The sequence below is a fragment of the Meriones unguiculatus genome, chromosome 2 (genome assembly GCF_030254825.1).
Source record: "Meriones unguiculatus strain TT.TT164.6M chromosome 2, Bangor_MerUng_6.1, whole genome shotgun sequence".
Lineage (NCBI taxonomy): Eukaryota > Metazoa > Chordata > Mammalia > Rodentia > Muridae > Meriones > Meriones unguiculatus.
The window spans coordinates 62,392,187-62,414,903 of NC_083350.1; the positions used below are offsets into that span (position 1 = coordinate 62,392,187).

At 42.0% G+C, this 22,717-nt stretch overlaps 1 protein-coding gene across 8 annotated transcripts in view; it reads right to left on the reverse strand.

The window, feature by feature from the left end:
* Positions 1-3,890: 3,890 nt before the first annotated feature.
* The window catches only part of Fhod3 (formin homology 2 domain containing 3), a 410,673-nt gene continuing 391,846 nt past the window's right edge, over positions 3,891-22,717 (reverse strand). For 4 of the 8 annotated variants that reach the window (XM_060377575.1, XM_060377577.1, XM_060377578.1 and 1 more), the window contains 5 exons: positions 16,920-17,112; positions 13,686-13,709; positions 12,083-12,254; positions 6,739-6,900; positions 3,891-4,487 (listed from right to left, as the gene is read on the reverse strand). In XM_060377575.1, coding sequence (XP_060233558.1) covers positions 4,405-4,487; positions 6,739-6,900; positions 12,083-12,254; positions 13,686-13,709; positions 16,920-17,112 — 634 coding nt within the window. In that variant the 3' untranslated portion in view covers positions 3,891-4,404. The remainder of the gene's footprint in view (positions 4,488-6,738; positions 6,901-12,082; positions 12,255-13,685; positions 13,710-16,919; positions 17,113-22,717) is intronic. The other 4 variants (XM_060377581.1, XM_060377579.1, XM_060377576.1 and 1 more) reach the window with 1 other exon arrangement.

The following is a 22,717-nucleotide window of genomic DNA, read 5'->3' on the forward strand; positions in this document are numbered from 1 at the left end:
TTCATTCATTTCTCTCTGTCTCTCTCCTAATCATTGGGGTTACAAGTGTTGGTGCCCCCATGTCTTCTTGGTGGCTTTAGAGGATTAAACTGTGCTCCTCCTGCGAGTGGGATTTTCACTTTACTGACTGAGCTCTTTCCTTCAGCCTCAGAGCATGTTTCAAAGGCTGTGCTCTCCAGCTTGGTATGCCTGCACCATTTCTGTGGCTTCTGAGCAATCTAATAGTGTTAGTCGGTGAACAGTATATACTTTCTCTAAACCAAGCATACTCTATGTGTTCCATTTTCATTCCTGCTAAACCTATCAGCATTTGACTGCATGACCTCTACTCTACAGCAAGCACAAATGGGATAGAAACACTTGATGGAAGGTCTTTATTCATTTTAATAAACTCTCCCATCTTGGCTCAAATTGCTTTGAAGCTGAAAAGTTGTAATTACTGACTGCCCCAGTGTTCAGCAAAACGCTTTGCGAGGACGGTTACATGTTTTAAGAAACATCCAAAGCCAGGGACAAACGTCAGGTAGCTATTGTGCTCCCAAACCCAACCAGGTAGCTGAAGCCCAGAAACCTGTGCAAGGCTGGGAAGCTAGTGAGGAGGCTCCTGGGGAATACTGGGCCACTTGATTTCAGGCCCAGAGCTAGATCCCCTGTCCTTGAGGTCTTTGGCCAGCCTAGTCGCCTGATGAATTGCAGGACAACGAGAGGTGCTCTCTTAGAAAGAAGAAGGTGGATAGACCCTGAAGAATGATACCTAGGGTTGTCCTCTGTACCACACACACACACACACACACACACACACACACACACACAACCCACTGGTCTGAATATTTTCTGGCTTTTGAACTACATATTTGTATCTTTCTACCTACTTTTATGTTTTATAATTACTTAAAGGACAAAGAAAACAGAGACAAGTATTTGTTCGCATTGGAAATCTCCAATTTGCCCACATAATCCTGATCTTGATGTCCTCCTGTCTTAGATCCAACTCTACTTTTCATTCTAATTGACTTAACCACTTTGGATGCATTAAGTTCTGTCACTAGAGTTCAATGTTTCTCATCCTGTGGCTCATGACTCCTTTGGGAGTCAAAGGACCCTTTCACAGGGGTCACCTAAGACCATTAGAAAACACAGATTATGATTCATAACCATAGCACAATTACAGTTCTGAAGTAACAATGAGAGAATTTATGATTGGGAGTCACCACAATATGGGCAACTGGATTAAAAGGTCAGAGCATTAGGATGGTTGAGGACCACTGCTCTATTTGATTTCCATATGCAGGAAATGATCATGGCAGGTTTCCATCACTGTTCTTCATCCAGAGGGGCACCTGATGAACCAGTGATCATTTCCTATATCACCCCCTGGCACAAGTGTCTCCAACAACAACATTGTGAGGTGATGAAGGGGCCAGAGGGAAGGCTGGTCTGATTTCAAACTGACTCTAGGAACAGTCTTGGCCTCCTAATGTGGAAATTATGCCCCTGCTTCACAAGCTGCATCTACTGAACCCCGCTCCCCCAAATACATCATGTGGAAGTCCTTTCTGAATTGCATTGTGCGTAACAGAGTTCACATGGTTTTGTTTGTGTGGTGGAGAGGGAGGGGGAAGGCAGTGTCCTCAGCAGTAAAAAAAAAAAAAACAACTTCTCTTTGCCTAGCCTCCATATACACCTAGTGGTGTTTTGTAGTTAGTTCACCATAGCACACGCCCTGGATGGCAACATTCCTGTGATTCCTGAGCAAACCTAAATTCAGCCATTCCTCTGATTTTAGCTTATCAGTGGTGAAGAAACAGTTCTGTTTAGAGAAATTAGCATATAATTCACATATATACTATCTTTAGTTCTTTACTGCTCACCCCGGGGAGAAGAAAAATGAAAAGAAGGGAGGGAGGTAAGGAAGGGGGGAAGGAAAAAAGAAAACAAAAAAGACAAACTCAGACTGACAGAAAAGAAAGAAGAAAGGAAGGAAACAAAGGCAGACAGAAAGACAGACCTTATGGAACTTGGGCAATGGCTCAGTAAGTAAAGTATTTGCTATACAAGCATGATGAGTTTGGATCCCCATCACCCATGTAAAAGCCAGACTTAGCTGCTTACTGGTGTATCTTCAGCACTGGCAGGTTGGAGACAGGCAGGTCCTGGAGCTTACTGGCCAGCAAGTCTAGGTTAAATGAAAAAAGCAAACAAAACTATCTTGATGATTGCTGCTGCTGCTGCTGCTGCTGCTGCTGCTGCTGCTGCTGCTGCTGATAACGATAATGATGACGATGATGACAATGATGTAGAGAGCTATAGAGGAAGATGCCTCACATCGTCCTCTGTAATCTCCACACATGATACACACAGGAATATAATACACACACAAAATATAATTCCCAGTAACTCAGTAACTTTCAAGATCATCCTCACTTCAGAAATAAGGGGGTGGAAATGAGATGAAGTTTTAAGTGTTTTCATGTCCTGTCCACACTCTAGACTACCTCAATTACAATGTCTTGGGAAGGGCAAGGGAGAGAGATAAAGATTCCAGTAGTTCTCAGTACACTGGTTGAGTCCCATCAACAGACTTTGGTGGGCATCTCTGCCCATTATACAGTGAGAATAATCAAAATGAAGCCAAAAATAAGAGACTATCCTTAACTAGCTGCAAAGCAAGAAATTAGTTAACCTTACTTGCTTCCCTAAAATTAACATGATATTCTCCCAGTCACTCTTTCTGAATGTGACCTTCTATTGCTAAAGCATCATCATTCGGAAGAACACTAGGGGCCGCCACAAGGGCACTGAGTATCCATTAACCAAGCAGAATGACAATGCAGCTCCCTGTGTTTATCCATCTCTGTCCTATGTGATAGATAGTTCACGCCAAAGTTCAGTGCTGAGGCAATAAGCCAGTACCCTCAAAGCTAGTAAACCACATGGGAAATAATTCACATACAAAAGGGTAATGACTATAATACCTTATGTATCCTTTTCAAGGGGACAATTAAATCAGTTCTCTAGTCTGTAATCTACACACCCGGTTGACATTTGCAGCCTCTCACGGAGTACTCACATCCATTAGGTCGCCTCTCTCAAATGCCTGCTTGACAGAGTGCTCTCCCACCACGGCTTAGGGAGGGCTCACTCAAAGGGGTAGATATGAATATGGTATCTTTTTATAGATAACATCTGCTACATGTTATCTACAAATCACTACCCCAGATACAGCGGCACAAAGGTTTTGAAAAGTGGAACATTTGCCCAGCCTCTGAAAGCAGCTACTGTAATGGTTTACCTTTTGCTGATTTGGGAGATAGGATTTTCATGGGGAGACCTGGCCAGCCCAGGAGGCATCTCTGAAAATCTAAGTCCCTTCTTAGGCAACTGTAAGCCCCAGTGACACTCTGAAATTGCTAAGATCCCTGAATTAATTCCCTCTTAAACACTGTCTTGACCACTTGTACTTAAGACAAGTGAATATAAAAACCATAACATTCTCTATAGACAGCACTTTAAATTCTACTTCATCTGGGTGATTGGTAATTTTTCTGAGAAAATGAATTTTCACATAAAAGGCAAAAATATTCATTTCAGAATGGTTTAAGATATGTGAAAAGCTACTCTAGTCTGCTTTAGAATCACAGATACCAAGCCTCGTGGGCAAGGTAAAACATAAGGAAGTTGACAAAAGCTAGCTTCCTGAAACAAGGACAGATCGTTGCCTAATTAAATTAGGAGTGTCAAAGAACATGCTGTTGTGGCTACCCAGTCAACAAAATACAACCCATAGGACCTGAATTTGAAGATCATTCAAGCAAGAGCCCTTGCTGAGTGGAAAGGGTACGAGCCTGCGTAGCCATTTCAGAGCCTCTGCTTATGAGAATAAAAGTTTCTTATGCTGACATTAATCTCTATTTATTTAGTAGTTGAAACATGGTATACATTTATGAGTTTGTATAAACATTTAGTACATCTAAAATCCACAACTGGTAAACAATCTGTGCTTGCTTTTGTGTACAACATTGGCATTTATATCTGGACATTTTTGTTGTTGTGGAGACCCAGTCTCTGAGTCTAATCACATTGCCCCATGTTATCTTAACAACCGTGACAGAAGTGATTTGTTTCTTACAAGGACTGTTGTTTCCTAGAAAAGGTGTCACACTTGGAACTAATAAACCAGGCATCAAGGAAACAAGAGAAACACAGCTGACTTGATGAAGAGAGTACATGCGGGAGATTCCTGGAGGCGCATGTCAGTGCACAGCGGTGACGCAATCCGTGTAACACCCAGTAATGAGCACTTGGTTCTGAACCATCAGATGTTCAGGTCGTGTCTCCCTAACCCTGCTGAAAGGGAGTAGCCAGAGCTGCTCCTTTGTTCACACACTTCTGGAGGCCTAAAAGTCACAGCTGCAGTTCAGACGTGCCAACCAGGCCCAGGGCTCTGGCTTCTTCCGGAGTCAAGCCACTCTTCAAGGTCCTTCGTACTGCAGTGGTTCCCACAGGTCACGAGCAGAGAGACAAGAAGAAAAGGAGGTATTAGTAAGAACGCATACATTATGCAATATATCAGTACACTTCTTCCCAAGAGCCCAGGGGAACCCAAGGCTATTCTGCTCTTGCTGAATAAAGTACCCTGGGAGAGACCTTGGGCTGACAGGATTGCAAGAAGGAAAGTGATGTCCTTACATGGCTTCTAAAAAATGGGTGCAGGCTGTAGAAAGTGTAGATGGTATGTGGAAAGCTCAACATATTCCTAGAATGGAATGTAACAGAGCTGAAAGGGTCATAACATGGGAAACCTGACTCTGATGATACAAGAGAGGGAAAATAAGCAGCGCATAGAGAGGGTTCAGCAAGCTCTCCGAACTACAAAGCTATGAGAGGAAAAAAAAAAAACAAAGATAGGATGTAACCAAGAACCTGGGGCCCTATGCAGCCAAGTATTAGGCAGAGCCCAGGGTTGACAAGCAAGAAAAATATGAGTGATATGGGTCTCAGACTTAACTTGACAAAGGACCTTTAAGGACAGAGATGGGGATAATCTGTGGCCTTTTCGGAATAGATGCCAAGGAGCCAGCTACCCAACTTATGAGAAGATTTAGTAGACACTTTCTTTAAGTCATATAAGTTTCACAAAGGTTGATATTCACACCACCTTCCCGAGGATATTCTTGGTCCCTGGAGGTTGTTCATATTTCACATAGAATAGACTCATGTTTTGCTTGGCAATATGCATTGGTCAATTTTTATGTGAAAAGAAACTGCATGAGGGTGAATGAAGTAGCAACTGTCTGTTCTTAAGCAAATCCTGCCATATGAAAAGCTAATTACATTTTCCTGAAGATACAAATTATATTTGGCCCACTGTAGTTATTTGAAGATTGTAAGGTATATATAGATCTACCTTCTATCCTAATCCCAAATTGACCATTTCCTCAGTTAATCCAAGCAGCTTTCTGATCAGTGTAGGAAAAGTAAGGCTAACCCCTTGCATCTTTCCATTCCTCATGCCAGACCCCAACAAGTCCCAACATCCCTTCTCCAGAAGCCATAGCCCCATTTCAAGGGTCTGCTGCAAGTACCCCTAAATCTGCTCTTTCCTACCCCCTAAACAAAGGTTCTTTTAAGCATGTGGCAAAGAATCTGAACATTCCAAACTATTCTCATCACCACTCTCTCCACTCCGGGCCAGATGGGTATCTAGCACAAGAGCAGACATGGTGAGAAACTGGAAAGCCAGTGTCCCCTTCTGTATGCCAGCTTCCCATTTGGGAGGGTGATTTATTATGAAACAAACAAAGCTATTCAGTAAAGTGGAATGTTTCAGAGTCTTCCTATAACCCCCTCTCTCAGCCCAAGGGTTCCAACTGAATCCAGATTTCCTTCCATTATAATCCTACCTTCTAGTCCAGCCTTCCCCTCTTAGATGTAGTGATGGCTCACCTGGGCACACAGTTGAGGTAGGTACCCTCAACTGTCTTTAGGAGAGGAGTTAGCCCATGAATTCTAAAAGTTTCACCAAGAAACTTGAGTCCTTTCTTATAACATCTATTTTTGTTGTTGTTGGTTTGGTTTGGGTATTTGTGTGTTTGTTTTTCCCAAGAGCAGTAATTTAAAGCCTCAGGCCTAGTGTTAATTTGTTCTACACAAGAACATGTAATTGAGTTAGAATAAGGAAAATTAATTGGGGGGGGGGTGAAGATATTTTCATTGGGAACCACTTAACCAGAAATTCATTGTTTATTCTTTTGTTTTGTTTTTATTTATTCATTTTATATCCTGGTCATAGCCCCCTCCATCCTCTCCTCCTGGTCCCACCTCCTTCCTAGCCCTCCTCCTCTACTCCTCAGTTAAGGGGAGCCCTCCACCCCACCCCAACATAACAAGTTGCATCAAAACTACAGCCTCTAGCAAGGTATCTAGGGCAGTACTTGGTAGTAAGCCTTACTGCCACATACTGGAGGCTTCCTGTGGCCTTGGAGACCTCCATAGAGACAGAGTATTAACTGACAGAGGCTAGGGCACACACAGCAAGTATTTCCGACAAGTATGGCAGCACCCTCCCTTCTTAATGGCAGATGCTAAATAGAAACTTCTTTTCTTCTCACTAAGGAGTGCAGGTGGGCATACTTAAGCAGCCACTAAACATCGATGCAAGCTTCTTCTGAGTCCCTGACCTTCCAGGTCATATTGAAAGGCAAGGGAACAACCCCCACCCTCCCAAAAGGCACTCACAAGATTTGCGGTTGGCCCTGGAACGCTTTCTCTCCCGTGGCACCACTCGCTGACTGGGCACTTGGGTGGCTGACTTGACGATGCGGTCCATGATCTCATCAGCTGCATCATCAGTGACACTAGGTGACTCATCGGTTCCCATATTCCATGAACTAGTGGACCCTGAAAGTTTAGAGAACATGTGCTCAGAGCAAAGAGAAAAGAAGCAAGATGTCATTGTCTTTCTGTGTAGCTGACATCCATCAGAAGTAGAGTCCAGCAAAGATCACAGATAGCTTCAGAGTTAGTGACATGCCTGGAATGCTGGCCTGTCCCTGTCCCCACACATGTTGGCTATCCTGAAGGTACTATAGAAACCTGAATTGGGACATTTGTTTTGTATCTTCCTACTTCATAGCTGTGTTTCTGTCATTTATCTAACTCTCCCTGTCCCCTGTGTGTGCCATTGCTACCTGCAAGGACCTATGGTTACCTGAGGGCAAATGACCCAAGCCGCACCCTGCAGAGCACATCAGTGACATTTAGCAAGGCACATTCAGTAATGTACAGAGAGCCACCAAGGAACTGCTGAATCAGCTCTCCATCAATAGCTATATGTACTTAGTCAAAGTCACAGAAGCCAGGCATGTCACAGTTTATACACTTTATGTTGGGATTACCTCTAAAAACCAGAAAGGGTTTGCCCTCTTCAATGGGCAGTAGAGCTCTTGGCACAGTTTGTCTTTGAAATACTTGTCTGCTCCTTGACAAGAGAATGGATTCTGTAAATATGTGTTCGGACAGTCCAAATCTCCCTATAGGTAGCTTCTGCCTATGTACTAGAAGAAAGCATGGGCTTCCAAGCAATGTCAGAAACCAATGGTGAATTAACATCTACAGACTAGTCCTCGTGAAAACTCTTAGATAATGATGAGTTTCTTCAGAGGGAAAGATCCAGGAAATATCCCAAACCATTCATTTCTATACCTTAAACTTTGTCATGGATGTACAGTTTCACAAGTCTATAGGTTAGAGTTCTTAAATTTATAGCCACTGAAATCCAGCCTGACTAAGGCCCACTTGGAGCCAAAGAAATGCTAACCTGTCAATTCTGAGGGAGGTAAATGATTTTAAAATGCTTTAAAAATAAACATTAATATGTTAATAAATGTATTTTACCTCCTCTTTCATACTGTTACTTTTAAAGTTTTGAAGAATGAATGTACATAACTATTAATGATCTAAAAGCTGATGGAACTAGCTAGGAAGAGCAAACCACTGTCTAGTAAACTATGATTTTTATGGGCATGTGTGAACACAAGTACTCTTGTGTGTGTGTGTCCATGCATGTGTGTGTATGTGTGTTCATGCCCGAGTGTATATGTGAATGTATGTGTCCATACATATGTGTATATGTGTGTGTATGTCTGTGAGTGTTTATGCATGTGTTTGTATGCTTACTGTAAACATGAAAGGGATTGAAGACAATGTCTTCAAGTGCTAGGGCTGTTGTAACTGCTGACACAGCTCTTCAAGTCTACTTTGCTTAGCTTTCTTAGTGGCTCTATGACATTGGCTCTATGACTCTGTCCTCAGAGCAGAGCCACCAACAGAAGACTATCCTTCACGTAGCAATCTCCTGATTCCCTTTCACCTACTGACTTAAAAATTCTGTGTCTTATCTTGACATCTAAACTCCCCTTCCCAAACCACACAGGACTCCATCCAGTGCAGAGCACTGGGAAGAAATGGAGGTATTCAATGATCCTTCCTTCTGAGAATTACCAACATCTCCCAACCACACATCCCCAGTGATCTGCTTTTAACATAGCAGTTAAGAGAAGCTGAAGGTTACCTCTAGCCATTGGGCCAGCACTATCAAGCTATTCTGAGATGACTTTCTCACCTGGAGACCTTATTCGGGAATTGATTTCTGCTTTGTATCTTCTCCTTTCTTGGTCACTCTCCTTGGTACCTGGTCACCATTTATTCCCATTCTTCCTGTTCTGAGAACCTCTGCACCTCTATGAAGACATTGGGGAAATACTGCCAAGGCCTTTCATGTATCTAAGGGACCAGGAGATTCGCTACACTATTCCAAGACATTTACATATAGTGGTAGAAGAGAGCATTCTAGGCCTTGACAGCACAGTATCACTTTATCTTCACTCCATTTATCAAGCTATGGAATTGTTTGAAAGCAAACACACGTTTATGTTCCCCCTTAAAAAAATCTAACCATAAGCAGTTTACAGGGGCTAAGTCATGTAATTGGAGATATTGTTTCAATACAGAGAAAACATTTCTTTTCATTTCTGAAAGATAGTTTCCATAGGGATAAAAGCTAAAGGGGAAGCTTGTCCAGCATTTAAAGATGTCAATCTGCCTTTTTTGTTTTGCATACATCTTCCATAGTCCCTGTTGAAAAATGAACTATCATTTCTGCCAGCCAGGCCATAGGTAAGTAGTATATCTTTTCTTTGTTATAAAAAATGTTACCTTTATGTGTGATTTTAGCAATGTGCCTATGATATGTTTCTTTCTACACTTATTCTGCTTGTTTCTTTTATGTGTGTGTGGGGGGGTGTTTTGTCTGTCTGTATGTCTATGTAGCATGCATGCTTCTGATGTCTGAAGAAACCAAAAGAGGGTATGGATACCCTGGGAATGGAGTTACAGATGTCTGTGAGCCGCCATGTGGATGGTGGGAATTGAACCCAGGTCCTTTGATAGAGCAGCCAGTGCTCTGAACAGCTGAGACATCTCTCCGGCCCCTCTGCTTGTTTTTTAGACATATGGGTGGGTCATTCTTTCACTATACACCTTTATCTCTTATGCCTTGCTCTGTTCTCAACATGTTTCACTTGGCATACTTTCAAGTATGTTGTTTTTTAATTCAATTTTTTTTTATTCAGAATAAATTCAGCTATTAAACCTGACCACTATGGTCCGTTCTTCAGGTATTTTATTTTGTGGCTTCATGAAGTCTGTTTGACTCTTCTTATAAATTCTAGTCGTCTGTAAAATCATCCACTTTTATTTAACCCACTTGTGTACATTTTCATTTAGTTTTTTTGTTTTGTTTTGTTTTAGTTTTGGTTTTTCAAGACAGGGTTTCTCTGTGAAGAAACCTTAGTTTCTTAGTTATCCTGGAACTCACTCTGTAGACCAGGCTGGCCTTGAACTCAGAGATCTGCCTACCTCTGCCTCCCAAGTGCTGGGATTAAAAGGATGTGCCACCACTGCCAGGCTCATTTATTTTCTGTAAAAGCAATACTTGCAATGGTCATTTCAAGTTCTTTCTTTTTTTTTTTTTAAAGATTTATTTATTATATATACACAGTGTTTGCCTGCATTTACACCTGCACCCAGAAGAGGGCACCAGATTTCATTTTAGATGCTTGTTAGCCATCAGGTGGTTGCTGGGAATTGAAATCAGGACCTCTGAAAGAGCAGCCAGTGCTCTTACCCTCTGAGCCATCTCTACAGCCCCATTTCAAGTTCTTAAACATATATTTCAATATGTTGATGACTCAGGGCTATATCACTATTGTCTACTTTCCCTCTGGATTGCCAGTCATGTTTTCATGTTTTTCTTTTTTGTGCATGAATGAATGCAGAGGGCCAGTGAGTTGGCTTGGCTGGTAAGGGAACTTGCTGCTAAGTTGATGATCTGAGTTCCTTTCCCCAAATCCACATGGTAAGAATCTACATGGTAGAAAGAGAGACAAACTACTAGAAATTGTCCTCTGACCTCTTCTACATATATGCTATGATATATTCTATATGCACACAAAACTAAATTTTAAAAAGGAGACAATGCAGAGACTGACAGCAGGTTGCTGTCAGAATCTCCTCCCTTCCCTCTGTCAACAGACAACAATGTCTTGAGTTACCTGGGTCAGACAGCAGTTTTGATTAAGAAGTCAGTCCAGGGGGCCTGTAGAGATAACTCTCTCAATAAAGTGCCTACTGCACAAGCATGAGGACCAGAGTTCGGATGCCCAGCCCCCACTTAAAATCTGGTCCTAGCAGCTTCTATCTGTAACCATATCCCTGGTATGGGGCAGAGATAAGTAGAAAGCTCCCTGGCCAGCCAGTCTAACCAGACCTACAGAGTTAGTCTCAGCTCACACAGAATCTTGTTTGTTTACTTCCATTTCTTTTTACAGCTCTGTAATGCTGTTTAAATGGCTTTTAACTCACTTTACTTTTTATTTCTTGTCATAACACAGGGACTGATGACTTGTGACTCTCTGGTACATGGTACGTAGAAGTCTGTCTTCAGATGAGCGGCTAGAGAAACTCAACAACCTCCCTTTCTGTGCTGATGTAAATAAGATTGGCCCTCATTAGCTTAGTCCCCAGGTGGTGAATCATTTAGGAAGGAGGTGTGGCCTTGTTGGAGGACATGTGTCACTGGCTTTGTTGAGGTTTCAAAGGCCCACACTAGGCCCAGTCTATCTCTCTGTCTCTCTTTGCCTGTTACCCTTGAATCGGGATATAAAGCCCTCAGCTTCTGCTCCAGCACCAAGTCTGTCTGCTTCCTGTCATGATGATCATGGACTAACCCTCTGAAGCTATAAGCAAGCCCCCAGTCAAAGGCTTCCTCTTCTAATAGTTGCTTTAGTCATGGTGTCTCTTCACAGCAGTAAAACAGTTCTGAAGACACTCCCTAAGCCCCTTCATCAGTGGGCGAAAAGGAACCCACATAGGACAAACCTGGAAATGCTTTTTTTTTTCTTGGTTCATCCTAGTGCAGAGTAGATGTCAAGTTTCTTTTAAAAGTTGTACAATGCAGGCCATTGAGATGGCTCCAACGGTAAAAACCCTAGTGAGCTGAGTTCAATACTAGAACCACCCCACTCTCTTTCTTACATTCATACACACACACACACACACACACACACACTCCAGTAAATATATTTGAAAAGTCCCCAGTCCCCAGTACTGGAGTCCCCCTCCTAAGAAGGCTTCCACTGGATCATCTTTACAACCTACCAATTTAGCCTTTTGTAGCAGGATGTGTGGCTAAGTAAGCACTGAGAGTCCTGGGGACTTGATGGTTCTTCACATATACTCTCTGGGTGCAGTAGCCTACACAGTGCAAGGCAGACCATTGCTCCTCCTCCTCCTCTTCTGTTTTCTGTTTGTTTGTTTTTGCCTTTTGGTTTTTCGAGACAGGTAGTCTCTGTGTAACCTTGGCTGTCTGGACTCACTTTGTAGACCAGGCTGGCCTCGGACTCACAGAGATCTGCCTGCTTCTGCCTCCTGGACTGCGGGGATTATAGGCATGTGCAACAATGGAAAGCATTTCTATGGCATGCCCTACCTAAGAAGACAAGTCCCACCCACTGGAAGTTACCTCGACTTGCCCGGCTGCGTGTCCGGACGAGCACTGGGGTAACATCCTCCACAGCAGGAGATGAGGTTTTCAACACAGCCTTCATGTTTTCGTGTTCGGCTGCATCCTCGGCATAGCTCAGGCCCTGGGGCTGGCTCGGCACTGCTGGAGAACTGCTAGAAAACTTGCCAGACTGCAAAACCAAAGTGACATTAGGATGTGAGGGACACTCGTCAAAGAAGCCTGGAGCTAGAAGCGTCCGTTTGAGGGAAACACTCTCTCCTCTGCTTTCTCTTTTTGTGTGTGTCTTCAGTATAGTCTGGAGTTCTGTCAGTCATGGAGAATGCCAACAAAAGGCAACTATCACTCTACAGGAAGCTCCATCGCCAGAAAGAGAAGCTGCTGGCCTAAGAAGGAACTTCACCCATCCATCCTGCACAGGAGTGGATGCTATAGAGGATATTGGCATTAAGTCCTGGGAGAACTAAACATCAAACAAAGTCTTATCAAACTGATAAGACCTGACATTTCCTTGCCCATCAACTGTCTTGAGCTTCATTTTGAAAGCTGAGGATTCATGTAGACCTAACCTCATCTCACTTTTATGAAAACAAACAAACAAACAAACAAACAGAATAAGTGGCTTGCAAGAAGTCTCAAATGTGTTGAGTGTCAGGTCACAGAGCAGAATATGCCAGACAAATTTAAGCTGGAACTTAGTTCAGCAATTGTACTTTTAGTTTAGTTTAAAATGTAGATGCTTGTTGCAACAAGCATTATAAACCCGGGTTGATTTTCTCAAAGAAACACAGGGCATAATGTTTCCAAGAAGTGTTGTAGATCTCTACAGAGAGTTTTATATGCACACAATGCCTGTATCTGTGTGAATAACAAGAAGGTGAGCATGGACTGAGATCAGCTCCAGGTTGTTGCTTCTCAGTCACTGCTACAGACCTGTGACAAATATGTGACCTACACTGTCTATGCTTTTCCTTCCTTAGTCCCCAGGCTCAACCATCACTGCTCCCATTTCTTCCTGACTCTGGGATACTCTATATATTTACCCTGTTTTGGTCTTGCTTTTGTTTTTGATGCTCTGGTTCAAACCCAGACTCTTGTGCTTACTCAGTGAGTGCTGAACTTTTGCTTTGCTGTTTGTTTTCTTATGTCACTGACCTGAAACTCACAATTTTCCTGGCCTAGGCTCTCAAGTGCCAGGATTAAAGACATGCACCTGCTCAGCACATATACAACTAAGCTAGAACCCAGCTCTCATGCTTGAGTTGTAAAAAGCACAGAAGGGGATGGAAGGGAAGGGAACTCTTTGTCCACTTTTTCAGCCTCAGGGAGAAGATTCACCGAACCTGCTTCTAGTGGTAGAGTACTGATTAGTTCTGGCTTGGAGACACTCGAAAATGCAGTTAGTTCCTCCCTCTCTGGCACAAACAGCATGACAAGAGCTGCTCAGATGGTTAGCAATCACATGAAAACCAATCAGAAGATGTCCATGCACAGTTTCAAGTGCTAAATGGTGCTAGCACCTCATGCTGACTATGTTAGGTTACTCTACAGCACACAGGAGAAGGGCAAATATAGTGTTTTTCACATTCATGAATTGTCATACCTCAGTGTCATCCTCGTCATCAGTCTATCAGAAAAGGACAGAATGAGACAAGATGAAAAAGACAGAAGTGTTCTTAGAGGGCACAGAAGTCAGCAAAGATGAGGCAATCTTAGTGATACAGGATTTTCTTTCCAATGGGAAAAATGTAAAATACCTGTTTTCTCATCCAGAAAGCTGGAAGCCCAGTTATCTGTGTTATATGTTGGGCCAGGCCAGATCTTACAGCCAGGAGTAGAGGTGTCTAGTAATCTAAATGACCCTTATAGCCAGGGCCTCCCCAAGCTCCCACAACCAGAATCAGAGATACCTAACAGTCTAAATGACCCTTACATTATCAGTATAGCCAGAGGCTCTTTAAGCTCCAGCAACCAGGACTAGAGGTTGGCAATAGCCCAAATGACCTCTATGCTGTTTGTATGACCAAGACCAGTCCAGAACCTTTCCTATGTCCTTAAACCTATCTCTAAAACCCATCTTTTTGCAGGAAATGACCTGTACCTTGAGTTTCAATGTAATTACACTCCTTGTGCATTGGAAATTGTATTATATCAGGAAACTCTTTTCCAGATTTTACTGGCCTTAAATTTATTGGGAATAAACTACCTAATATCAGACTCCCCAAAGTTTTGCTCCAAGGTGACAAAGTCAGTCTTAACCAAGTTTTCATTCTTGTCACTTTGCAGTTTGCTTCCCCGCCTGCATACTTACAGGGTTCCCCTCAGACAGTTACAACTGATCTAGAACCAGGTTAGGACAGAAAGAGGAAGAATGAGTTCCATACTGAGCCGTTCACGGAAGGACTCCTGGGTTGTGGGAAAGGGGCCCATTGCATGCTCGGAAGACAAGAAGGTGGAGGAGGGACAGCCTTACAGAGAAGGCCGTGTCCAGAATTCCTCTAAACTTCTCACTTTAAGCTGCTACCATATAAGCCTATTTACTTTGTAATCTACATTAAAACTGACGTTCTACAGAATTCTCTAGTAACCCCAATTTTCTGGGCTCCACAGCTCTAAATCTAGTGTGCGGCCTTGGTTTCGGCAGTGAGTATGCCATTTTCTAATCAGACTGTAACATCCCTGGCATGTGACCTTGCCTCTCATCGTACTCACATCTGTCCAGGCGCCCTTGTACTGGACATACAGCAAGCCCTTTCTGTCTCAAAATTAGCCAAATCCAAGTCTGTCTGGCCTTAGTTAACAATACTGTAATATTCCAGAAGGTGGCAGGCTTTCCATACAAATACTACCTTGACCTATCCTAATGTGGACAAGGTTGAAAGTTAACATTGAAGAAATCTGTACTGTCCAGATTTGTAATAGAAATTTAAATACTGTTGAATCACACTCTAGAAACTTCCACCTCTGAGAGCCAAATGTTCTCAAAGAAGGACAAATTTAAAACTTAGTAGACTCCATTTAAAAAAAAATCTCAGGAATTTGGCAAGAAATTTTAATGTGTTTTCCTAACTATAAGCATATTGGACTTGTGTTGTTTGCCTTACAATATGTATAATTTCCACAAAAATAAATGATCCCTTTTTAGGACTTTTAAAAATAACACTTTGGAACAAAATGTAGGTCACAGTTTGCCCAAGTGGGTCCAATTTGCTTTCTGAATACCCCAGAAGGCCAAAGATCCAAGGCAACCAGATTTTAATGGATAGAATAGCCTGGCTGACAGAACTAACACTCAGAGTTGTGAAGAGATACAGATCAGGCTCCTTCTGGGAGACAGCAGTATGTTGTTCCCTAGAGTCAACAGAAGTCCAAGGAAGTGAGAGGTTTGGTAGAAGTAGGTGATAAGGGGCGGATAATCTGTGGCTTGTCTTAGAATTGCCTTTTAAGTACAAAGCATCTTATAGTCAAAGCATCTGGGCATCCACAGGAAGTCAGAGGCCTCAGGAATGCTTAGTCTTTGCGGTAACCACATTCCCTGTTTTGCCTGCACTATGAACACTCCCCTGGCCACAGATGGCAGCCTCCATAAGGTCTTAATTGATTTCTTTCTCCTGCGGAGACATCTGCCTGACTTGAGTTCAGCTGAGGCTTAAACCCCTGGTGTGATGACAGTCCCGTTGGTTTAACCCTTTACTCCTTCCTTCCCCTTCTTGGGAGGCCCAGGGGTGTCGAGTACTTGTACAGGTAGAAAACATTCATGGGCACTAGTTCAAACAATAATAAAAAAAAATCACATTGAGGAGATCTCCAACAGGTTCCAAATATGATCTAACCATTTCAATTCCCTCTTCCCTCACGCCTATTCAAATAAAAATAAGTAGTGGAGAAGGGAGCATTGCCTGAAAGGGGGATTCCAAGAAAAATGTCTTTTTTTTTTTTTTTTTTTTTTGCTAAATGAATCTTACAGCTTGTTGTTAATAGTCCATGAGATACCCATTTGACTTTCATGTTTCATAAAAGCACATCAGAAAGAGACCTTGTGCTGGGTACCTCTGTCAGTCTACAGCATTTTCCTGCTCAACTCCACTTATAGAACATGCCACACCTATATAACTTCTGTAGTTAGTCTGTTGCTGTTTCTGCTTCCAAATCCCTTCCCTGGCTGTGTGATATGCTACTGAGTCATAGGTAGGCTCAGGGATGAGGGGGGAGACAAAGAGCCAGAAATACGGAGGAAAAGTGTCAACAGCCACCCCAGGTACTACGGAGAAACTTCTGCTAGACTTAATGTCCTCTGGGATATCTTCCAGCCCCAACATTCTGTGGCTCAAATTATGTGACCACAACAAGGACTATGTCTTAGGGCAGTAACATCAGTTGGTTAATTCACCTTCACAAACTGAGTGGTCCAAATAGTGTGACTGACTGTAACTGATGACATTGTTACAAGAATGAAAAGCCTGAATTAACATCAATAAATACATCTGCCTTTCTATGCTAGGCGGTATCACCTGGCATACAACTGTCTCCCATTTCATCAAATGTCAAATGCCATCAGTATAAACTAGCACGAGCATGGCTACACTACACATTCCTTCTCCAAGCACCCCATCTTAATCTTCACTGTCCTGGTGCTCCTGTGTCACACAGCAGATTTCCACTGACATGGTAGAAGAGCGGTTTGAGAACACTCTGTAAAAGATGAAACTTTTTTGTGTATTGCTGTTCAAGGTCAGGAAGAAGAAAATAACACATCCATCCGAAACTGTGAGGCTACTTATGACTCCTCTTACTTTCAAAAACCATGACATGAGGCAGCTGCATTCTTAACACTTACATCGGTGATCATCTTCCCTCTGGTCTTGTTTCTCTCTCTGTGGTTGGCGCGCTTCTGTTTTTGCTGTAGAACCCTTTCCCTGGTCGTGCGATACTCTAGGGCAAATTCACTGATGATCCTGCAGAACTTGTTGATGTTCACCTCTCGAATTGCGTAAGGTGGATGACCCATAAAGAGCAGAAATGAGTGGAATCTGCAGGCAAAAGACAGTGATGGTGATGGCTTTGCTTTAAGGAACCAAAATTACTTGTGTAGAACTTTTCTATTAGGAATCCCTGACCTCAGCTTTCTGTGGGAGAGTATTCTTCATTCCTGGGCCTCTGAAGTTAAAAGTCTTCTTGGGTAAAAAGGAAACAAAGTCAAGATCATTTCACATTTCCATCTGTTGACATTAATAATAAGTCTGGGTGATAAGATTTCAGACTGCTTTCTTATTTCTTTACATTTGTAAATGGATCTGTCAAGCTTTCCCAAAAAAAAATGACCAAGTTGTATATTAAGGAAAGCACAGCACACTTTCTAGATTACATAAGAACTGAATGAAAACAGAGAAGTGTTTAACAAAAAATCCCTTACTTAGTTCTTGAGAAACTGTGAATGTATGTGGATAATATATTAAAAAAAAATAGGTTCTAAATAGATGCTTATAAAGTTTTTACTAAGTATTTTGAAATATTTTTCTTGCAATATTAAATATACAGTCATAATTTAACTAGGACATACCAAATAATTTAAATAAAAACTTATTTCAGCTACTATGTTTATAAATTAAAAATTCCAAGCTGAGCATGTTGAATCCTGCTTGCCGAGGCAGAGGAATTGTGAGAGTCAGGCAAGCCTGGCTTATACAGCAAGATACCATCACAAACAAAATTGTTAGATTCTATTTTTGTAAAGCACACAATTTTAGGTCCAGGGAAGTGAGGAATAAGACAGTACAAAGTAGGGGGAAATGTTTTGGTAGAATCAAGAGTATTACATAAATAACACCATTATCTGTAGATAGATAAAATCTCTTGGTTCTGATCAGTTTGATTTGTACAGTTTTGCTATGAATGTGATTTGTTTTTAAAAGAACACTTTGCTTTCCTTTTGTAAAACATACCAGACTAAAATGTATAAATTGTTTTTATGGTAAAGGGGGCTGAAAATGCTAAAAAACAAACAACAGAAAAGAAAGCCCTCAGAAGAGAACAAAATATAAATTTCCACGACTTTGGATTAGCTGTATTTTTAGATATAAAACCAAAAACATAAGCAACTAGTAGAAAAAGAATGAACTGAACTTTACCACAATTAAAAACTTCTGTATTTTGCCAGGTATGGTGGAGCATGCCTTAATCCCAGCATTCGGGAGGCAGATTTTTGTGTTCAAGGCCAGCCTGGTCTACAAAGTGAGTCCAGGACAGCCAAGGCTACACAGACAAACCCTGTCTCAAAAAACCAAAAGGGAAGGGGACTCTTGTATTTCAAAAGACATTAGCAATAGTGAAAGTGCAACTTTCAGAATGGGAGAAAGTATCTGCAAATCACATATGTGATAAGGTACCCCTGCCCAGGATATACAGAGACATCTCACAACCCAAGCCTAGGAAACAGAAAGATGGGTAAAGGATTTGAACAGAAATTTCTTATCTTATAACAAGATATACAAATAGCCAAGAAGTACATAAAAAATATGTGTACTCTTGGTCGACAGGGAAATGAAGATCAAAACCACAAATGACAGACCACCTCACACCCACTGATGTGGCTATCTCAAAAAGACAGTCAAGCATTGGTGAGGACTTGGAGAAATTACCATTCTCTTTCAGCAGTGGTGGGAGCAGAGTAGGGTCAACTGCTATGGAAAGCAGGTGGAAGAGCTCTTCAGAAAGTTAGACATTTCCCACATAGCCTATCAGCTTTCCTCTTGTGCATATACTCACACAAGAAAATGTGTGTGCACCCAAAAACATCTACATAGATGTCATAACAGTGTCATTCTTAACAGCCAGAGAGTAAGAACCCAAAGCTCACCTACAGACAAATGCATAAAATACATATATACACACACAAGCACCAACAGCCAGCCCCATTTTCTGCCAATCTGTCGTGACCCCAGCCACCTTGGCCCCTGGTTATCATGATTCAAGATAGAAATTACAAAGGGACACAAAGGCCAAAGAGATGAGGACCTGCAGGAAAGGGGCAAAACAAAACAAAACACAAACAAACAAAAACAAGCTACAGGGAAGAGCCATAGGACAGACAAGGCATCCAGCATGAGGCATTTGCTATGCTTAGAACATTTTTCCCATGTACAGCTGCATGGATGATTATAATGGAAATGTTCTTCATCCTGCAGATCTCTGTCAAATCAACCCCATTGAGCCTTCCCAGACCATCCTGTAGAGAGCAGCACCTTCTTGTCACTGCTAACCCAGTATTACTCCAGCCTGAGCTTCCTGGCTCTTCCTGCCAAATGACATTATTTATAAAAATGTAAAATAGAGGTTCTAAGAAGAGGGCAGTATACTGTCCTGCATCGTCTTACATCACTATCTCAGCCATGCCTACGCAGAATCAACATAGGAACCTGTCACTCACAGATAGTAACTATAATTTGTCTCATTCTTTATACATGACCAGTCTGACTCCTCCCTTTTATATTAGCACAACTCAGAAGACCTCATTTTCTACCACTGAACACTGTTTTAGATCCTAGTGTGTCAAAGCTTAAAGCATAAATTGAAAATAGGACTTAAGGACATATATTGCAAACTAGGGAGGGACAAGTATATAGACTTCATACTTGAAAAAATATTCAGATATGCATTTTAAGGAAAGACTCCATACATTTGTTCAGAAAGACAAAGCATGTGCCTTGAAGGAAATAAAAGCTTTAGGAGATGCGTTAACTAGAACCTTTAGATTATAGACATACAGGTCTTGTGGCTATGGAGGGACTAGTTCCGCTTCACTAGCAGTGTAAGACAAGACATCTTCATCTATTTCCATTACGAGCCTTTTCATCTGGTGAGCCATTTACTGAGGTGATGGGCTCCGTCGGGAGGAATAGACTTGAGGGGGTGGGAAGCCGGCCTGGGTGTTTACCTGTCTTCTGCCTTCTCCTATGCCTATCATGTCAGCCCAGGCTGTAGTTCACTAGGCCTTCTAGGGAGGGTTCCTTCCTACCTCTCCCCTACTTTTTCTTGTGTGCCTTTCACAGTAAATGCTAACTAATAAGTCCATGAGAATGAGTGTGTTTACACATCACCCATGGAGCAAGTCAGGCTGTTAGGGCAGAAGGATAAGATGAAAGGAAAATATGCAGGTACCAGCAACCAAACCAAGATTTTCTATGACAGACAGTTTTGAAAGCCAAGTATTGCCTGAAGCAACAGTTGTTCAACCATATGCAACTCTCTGAAGCTTTACATGTAGGCTGATCTACATGGTAAGACAGTGTTACTCACTATAAGGTATAAGGCCCTAATTTAAGGTAGATCTTTCTTTCTTTCTTTCTTTCTTTCTTTCTTTCTTTCTTTCTTTCTTTCTTTCTTTCTTTCTTTTTCTCCTCCTCCTCATCCTTGTCCCCCTTCTCCCCCCCTCCTTTTTGTCTATTTCCCAATACATGGGATGAAAGACTACTCTACTAGGCCTAGGCTATGCTTCTGGTCAGTGTTTAAGGAGGTGAAGAAAGTAATAAGGTTCAATTCCAGACCACCCAGTTTCGCAATGGATTCTTGCCCTAATTAGTTCTATAGGATGAGTAATAGTTAAGGTCTATGAGCTCAAGTCAGACAAGAGCAACCATCATCCATGTGACCACTTTGGATGGACCGATCTGAGCAAATACATCAGAAGGAATGGCTTTATCAATGAAACAAGTTTTTAATCTATCCTAGATAAAATAGTTAATAAAGTAGACACAAAACCTGTGTAAGACTTTCATCAATCTTCTCTAGTTTCACAACATCCCAAATGGAAATTGTTTCTTTTCATATTTTAAGGGTGGGTGGTGAGTACCCACTTACATAATAAAAAGAATAAAGGGTCGAACCTGCCCACATCCTCTTCCTTAGCTTTTATAACCATGTCAAAAGCATAGTGTAATTTGAGTAAGAAATTTGACAAAATACCTAATAAAACTCTCCTCTACAAAGGCAATATAATGCAATTGAAATGTAGTTGGATGAGGTGTACTTAGGGGGTTTACAGTTAAGCAGCTTAATTTCAAAAGTCCTGATTAATGGGTAGCCATCAACCTAGAAATTTTTTTTTTCCAAAATTGCTGTCCTGCCCAGTACTTTATATCCCCTCCCTGACCTTTTCTTACTAGTTGCCATCAAGGCTAAGAAAGAGAGTTTGGGGAGATCACTCAGTACATAAAGTATTTGCTGTGAGACCTTCAGTGAGTTCAGAGTCCTAGCACTCATACAAAAGCGGGACATGGTAGTGAGTAGGCACTGGGGTGACAAATACAGGAGAATCTTGGAGGCTTGCTAGCTAGCTCATCAAGTTCAATCAGTGAGTTCTGTATTCAGTGAGAGACTCTGGAAAGAGCAACTGAGAAAGACATCATGTTGACCTCCAGCTTCCACATACAGACACACACAAACACTCGGCACATATATATCACACAAAGCCTGAGGAAGTATGTTCATCAAAGCAGGAAATGACAGGAGAAGGAGTAGGCTACAGTAAGATATGAGCATCATGTTTTAGAAAATCCTACATGGGCTTAAGAATGATAAAAGGAGGAGCTAAACAAAGAAGAAAAGAGGGTCCTCTTTCTTGTATATCTTCTTTAGGTGTACAGATTTTAGTATGTTTATCCTATCTTGTAGGTCTAGTACCCACTTATAGGTGAGTATATACCGTGTGTGTCTTTCTGCTTCTGGGATACCTTACTCAGGATGATCTTTTCTAGATCCCACCATTTGCCTGCAAATTTCATTATTTCCTTGCTTTTAATTGTTGAGTAGTATTCCATTGTGTAAAAGTACCACAATTTCTGTATCCATTCCTCCGTTGATGGACATCTGGGTTGTTTCCAGGTTCTGGCTATTATGAATAAAGCTGCTACAAATATAGACCTAGGGTTCAGATGATCAATCCTCACTTAGAAAGACAAATGGGATGGACATTGGAAGTAGGAGAAAACAAGTAACAGGACAGGAGCCTACCACAGAGGGCCTCTGAAAGATTCTAACAGTGTATCAAAGCAGATGCTGAGACTCATAACCAAACTTTGGGCAGAGTGCAGGGAATCATATGAAAGAAGGGGGAGTTAGTAAGACCTGGAGAGGATAGGAGCTCCACAAGGACCAAATATGTCTGGGCACAGGGGTCTTCTATGAGACTGTTTCTCCATCCAAGGACCATGTATAGATATAACCTAGAACCCCTGCTTGGATGTAGCCCATGGTAGCTCAGTATCCAAGTGGGTACCCTAGTAAGGGGAACAGGGACTATTTCTGACATGACCTCAATGGCTAGCTCTTTGACCTCCCCCAACCCCACCCCCAAGGGAGGAACAGCCCTGCTAGACCACAGAGGAGGACATTGTATCCAGTCCTGAAGAAACCTGATAAGCTAGGTCAGATGGAAGGGGAGGAGGTCCTCCCCTATCAGTGGACTTGGAAAGGGGCAGGGAGGAGATAAGGGAGGGAGGGTGGGGTTGGGAGGGAATGAGGGAGGGGGCTACAGCTGGGATACAAAGTTGATAAACTGTAACTAATATTAAAAAGAAAGAAAGAAAAAGAAGAAGAAGAAAAGAGGGGAGGATGGAGATGTTCTTGAGTCCATATGCT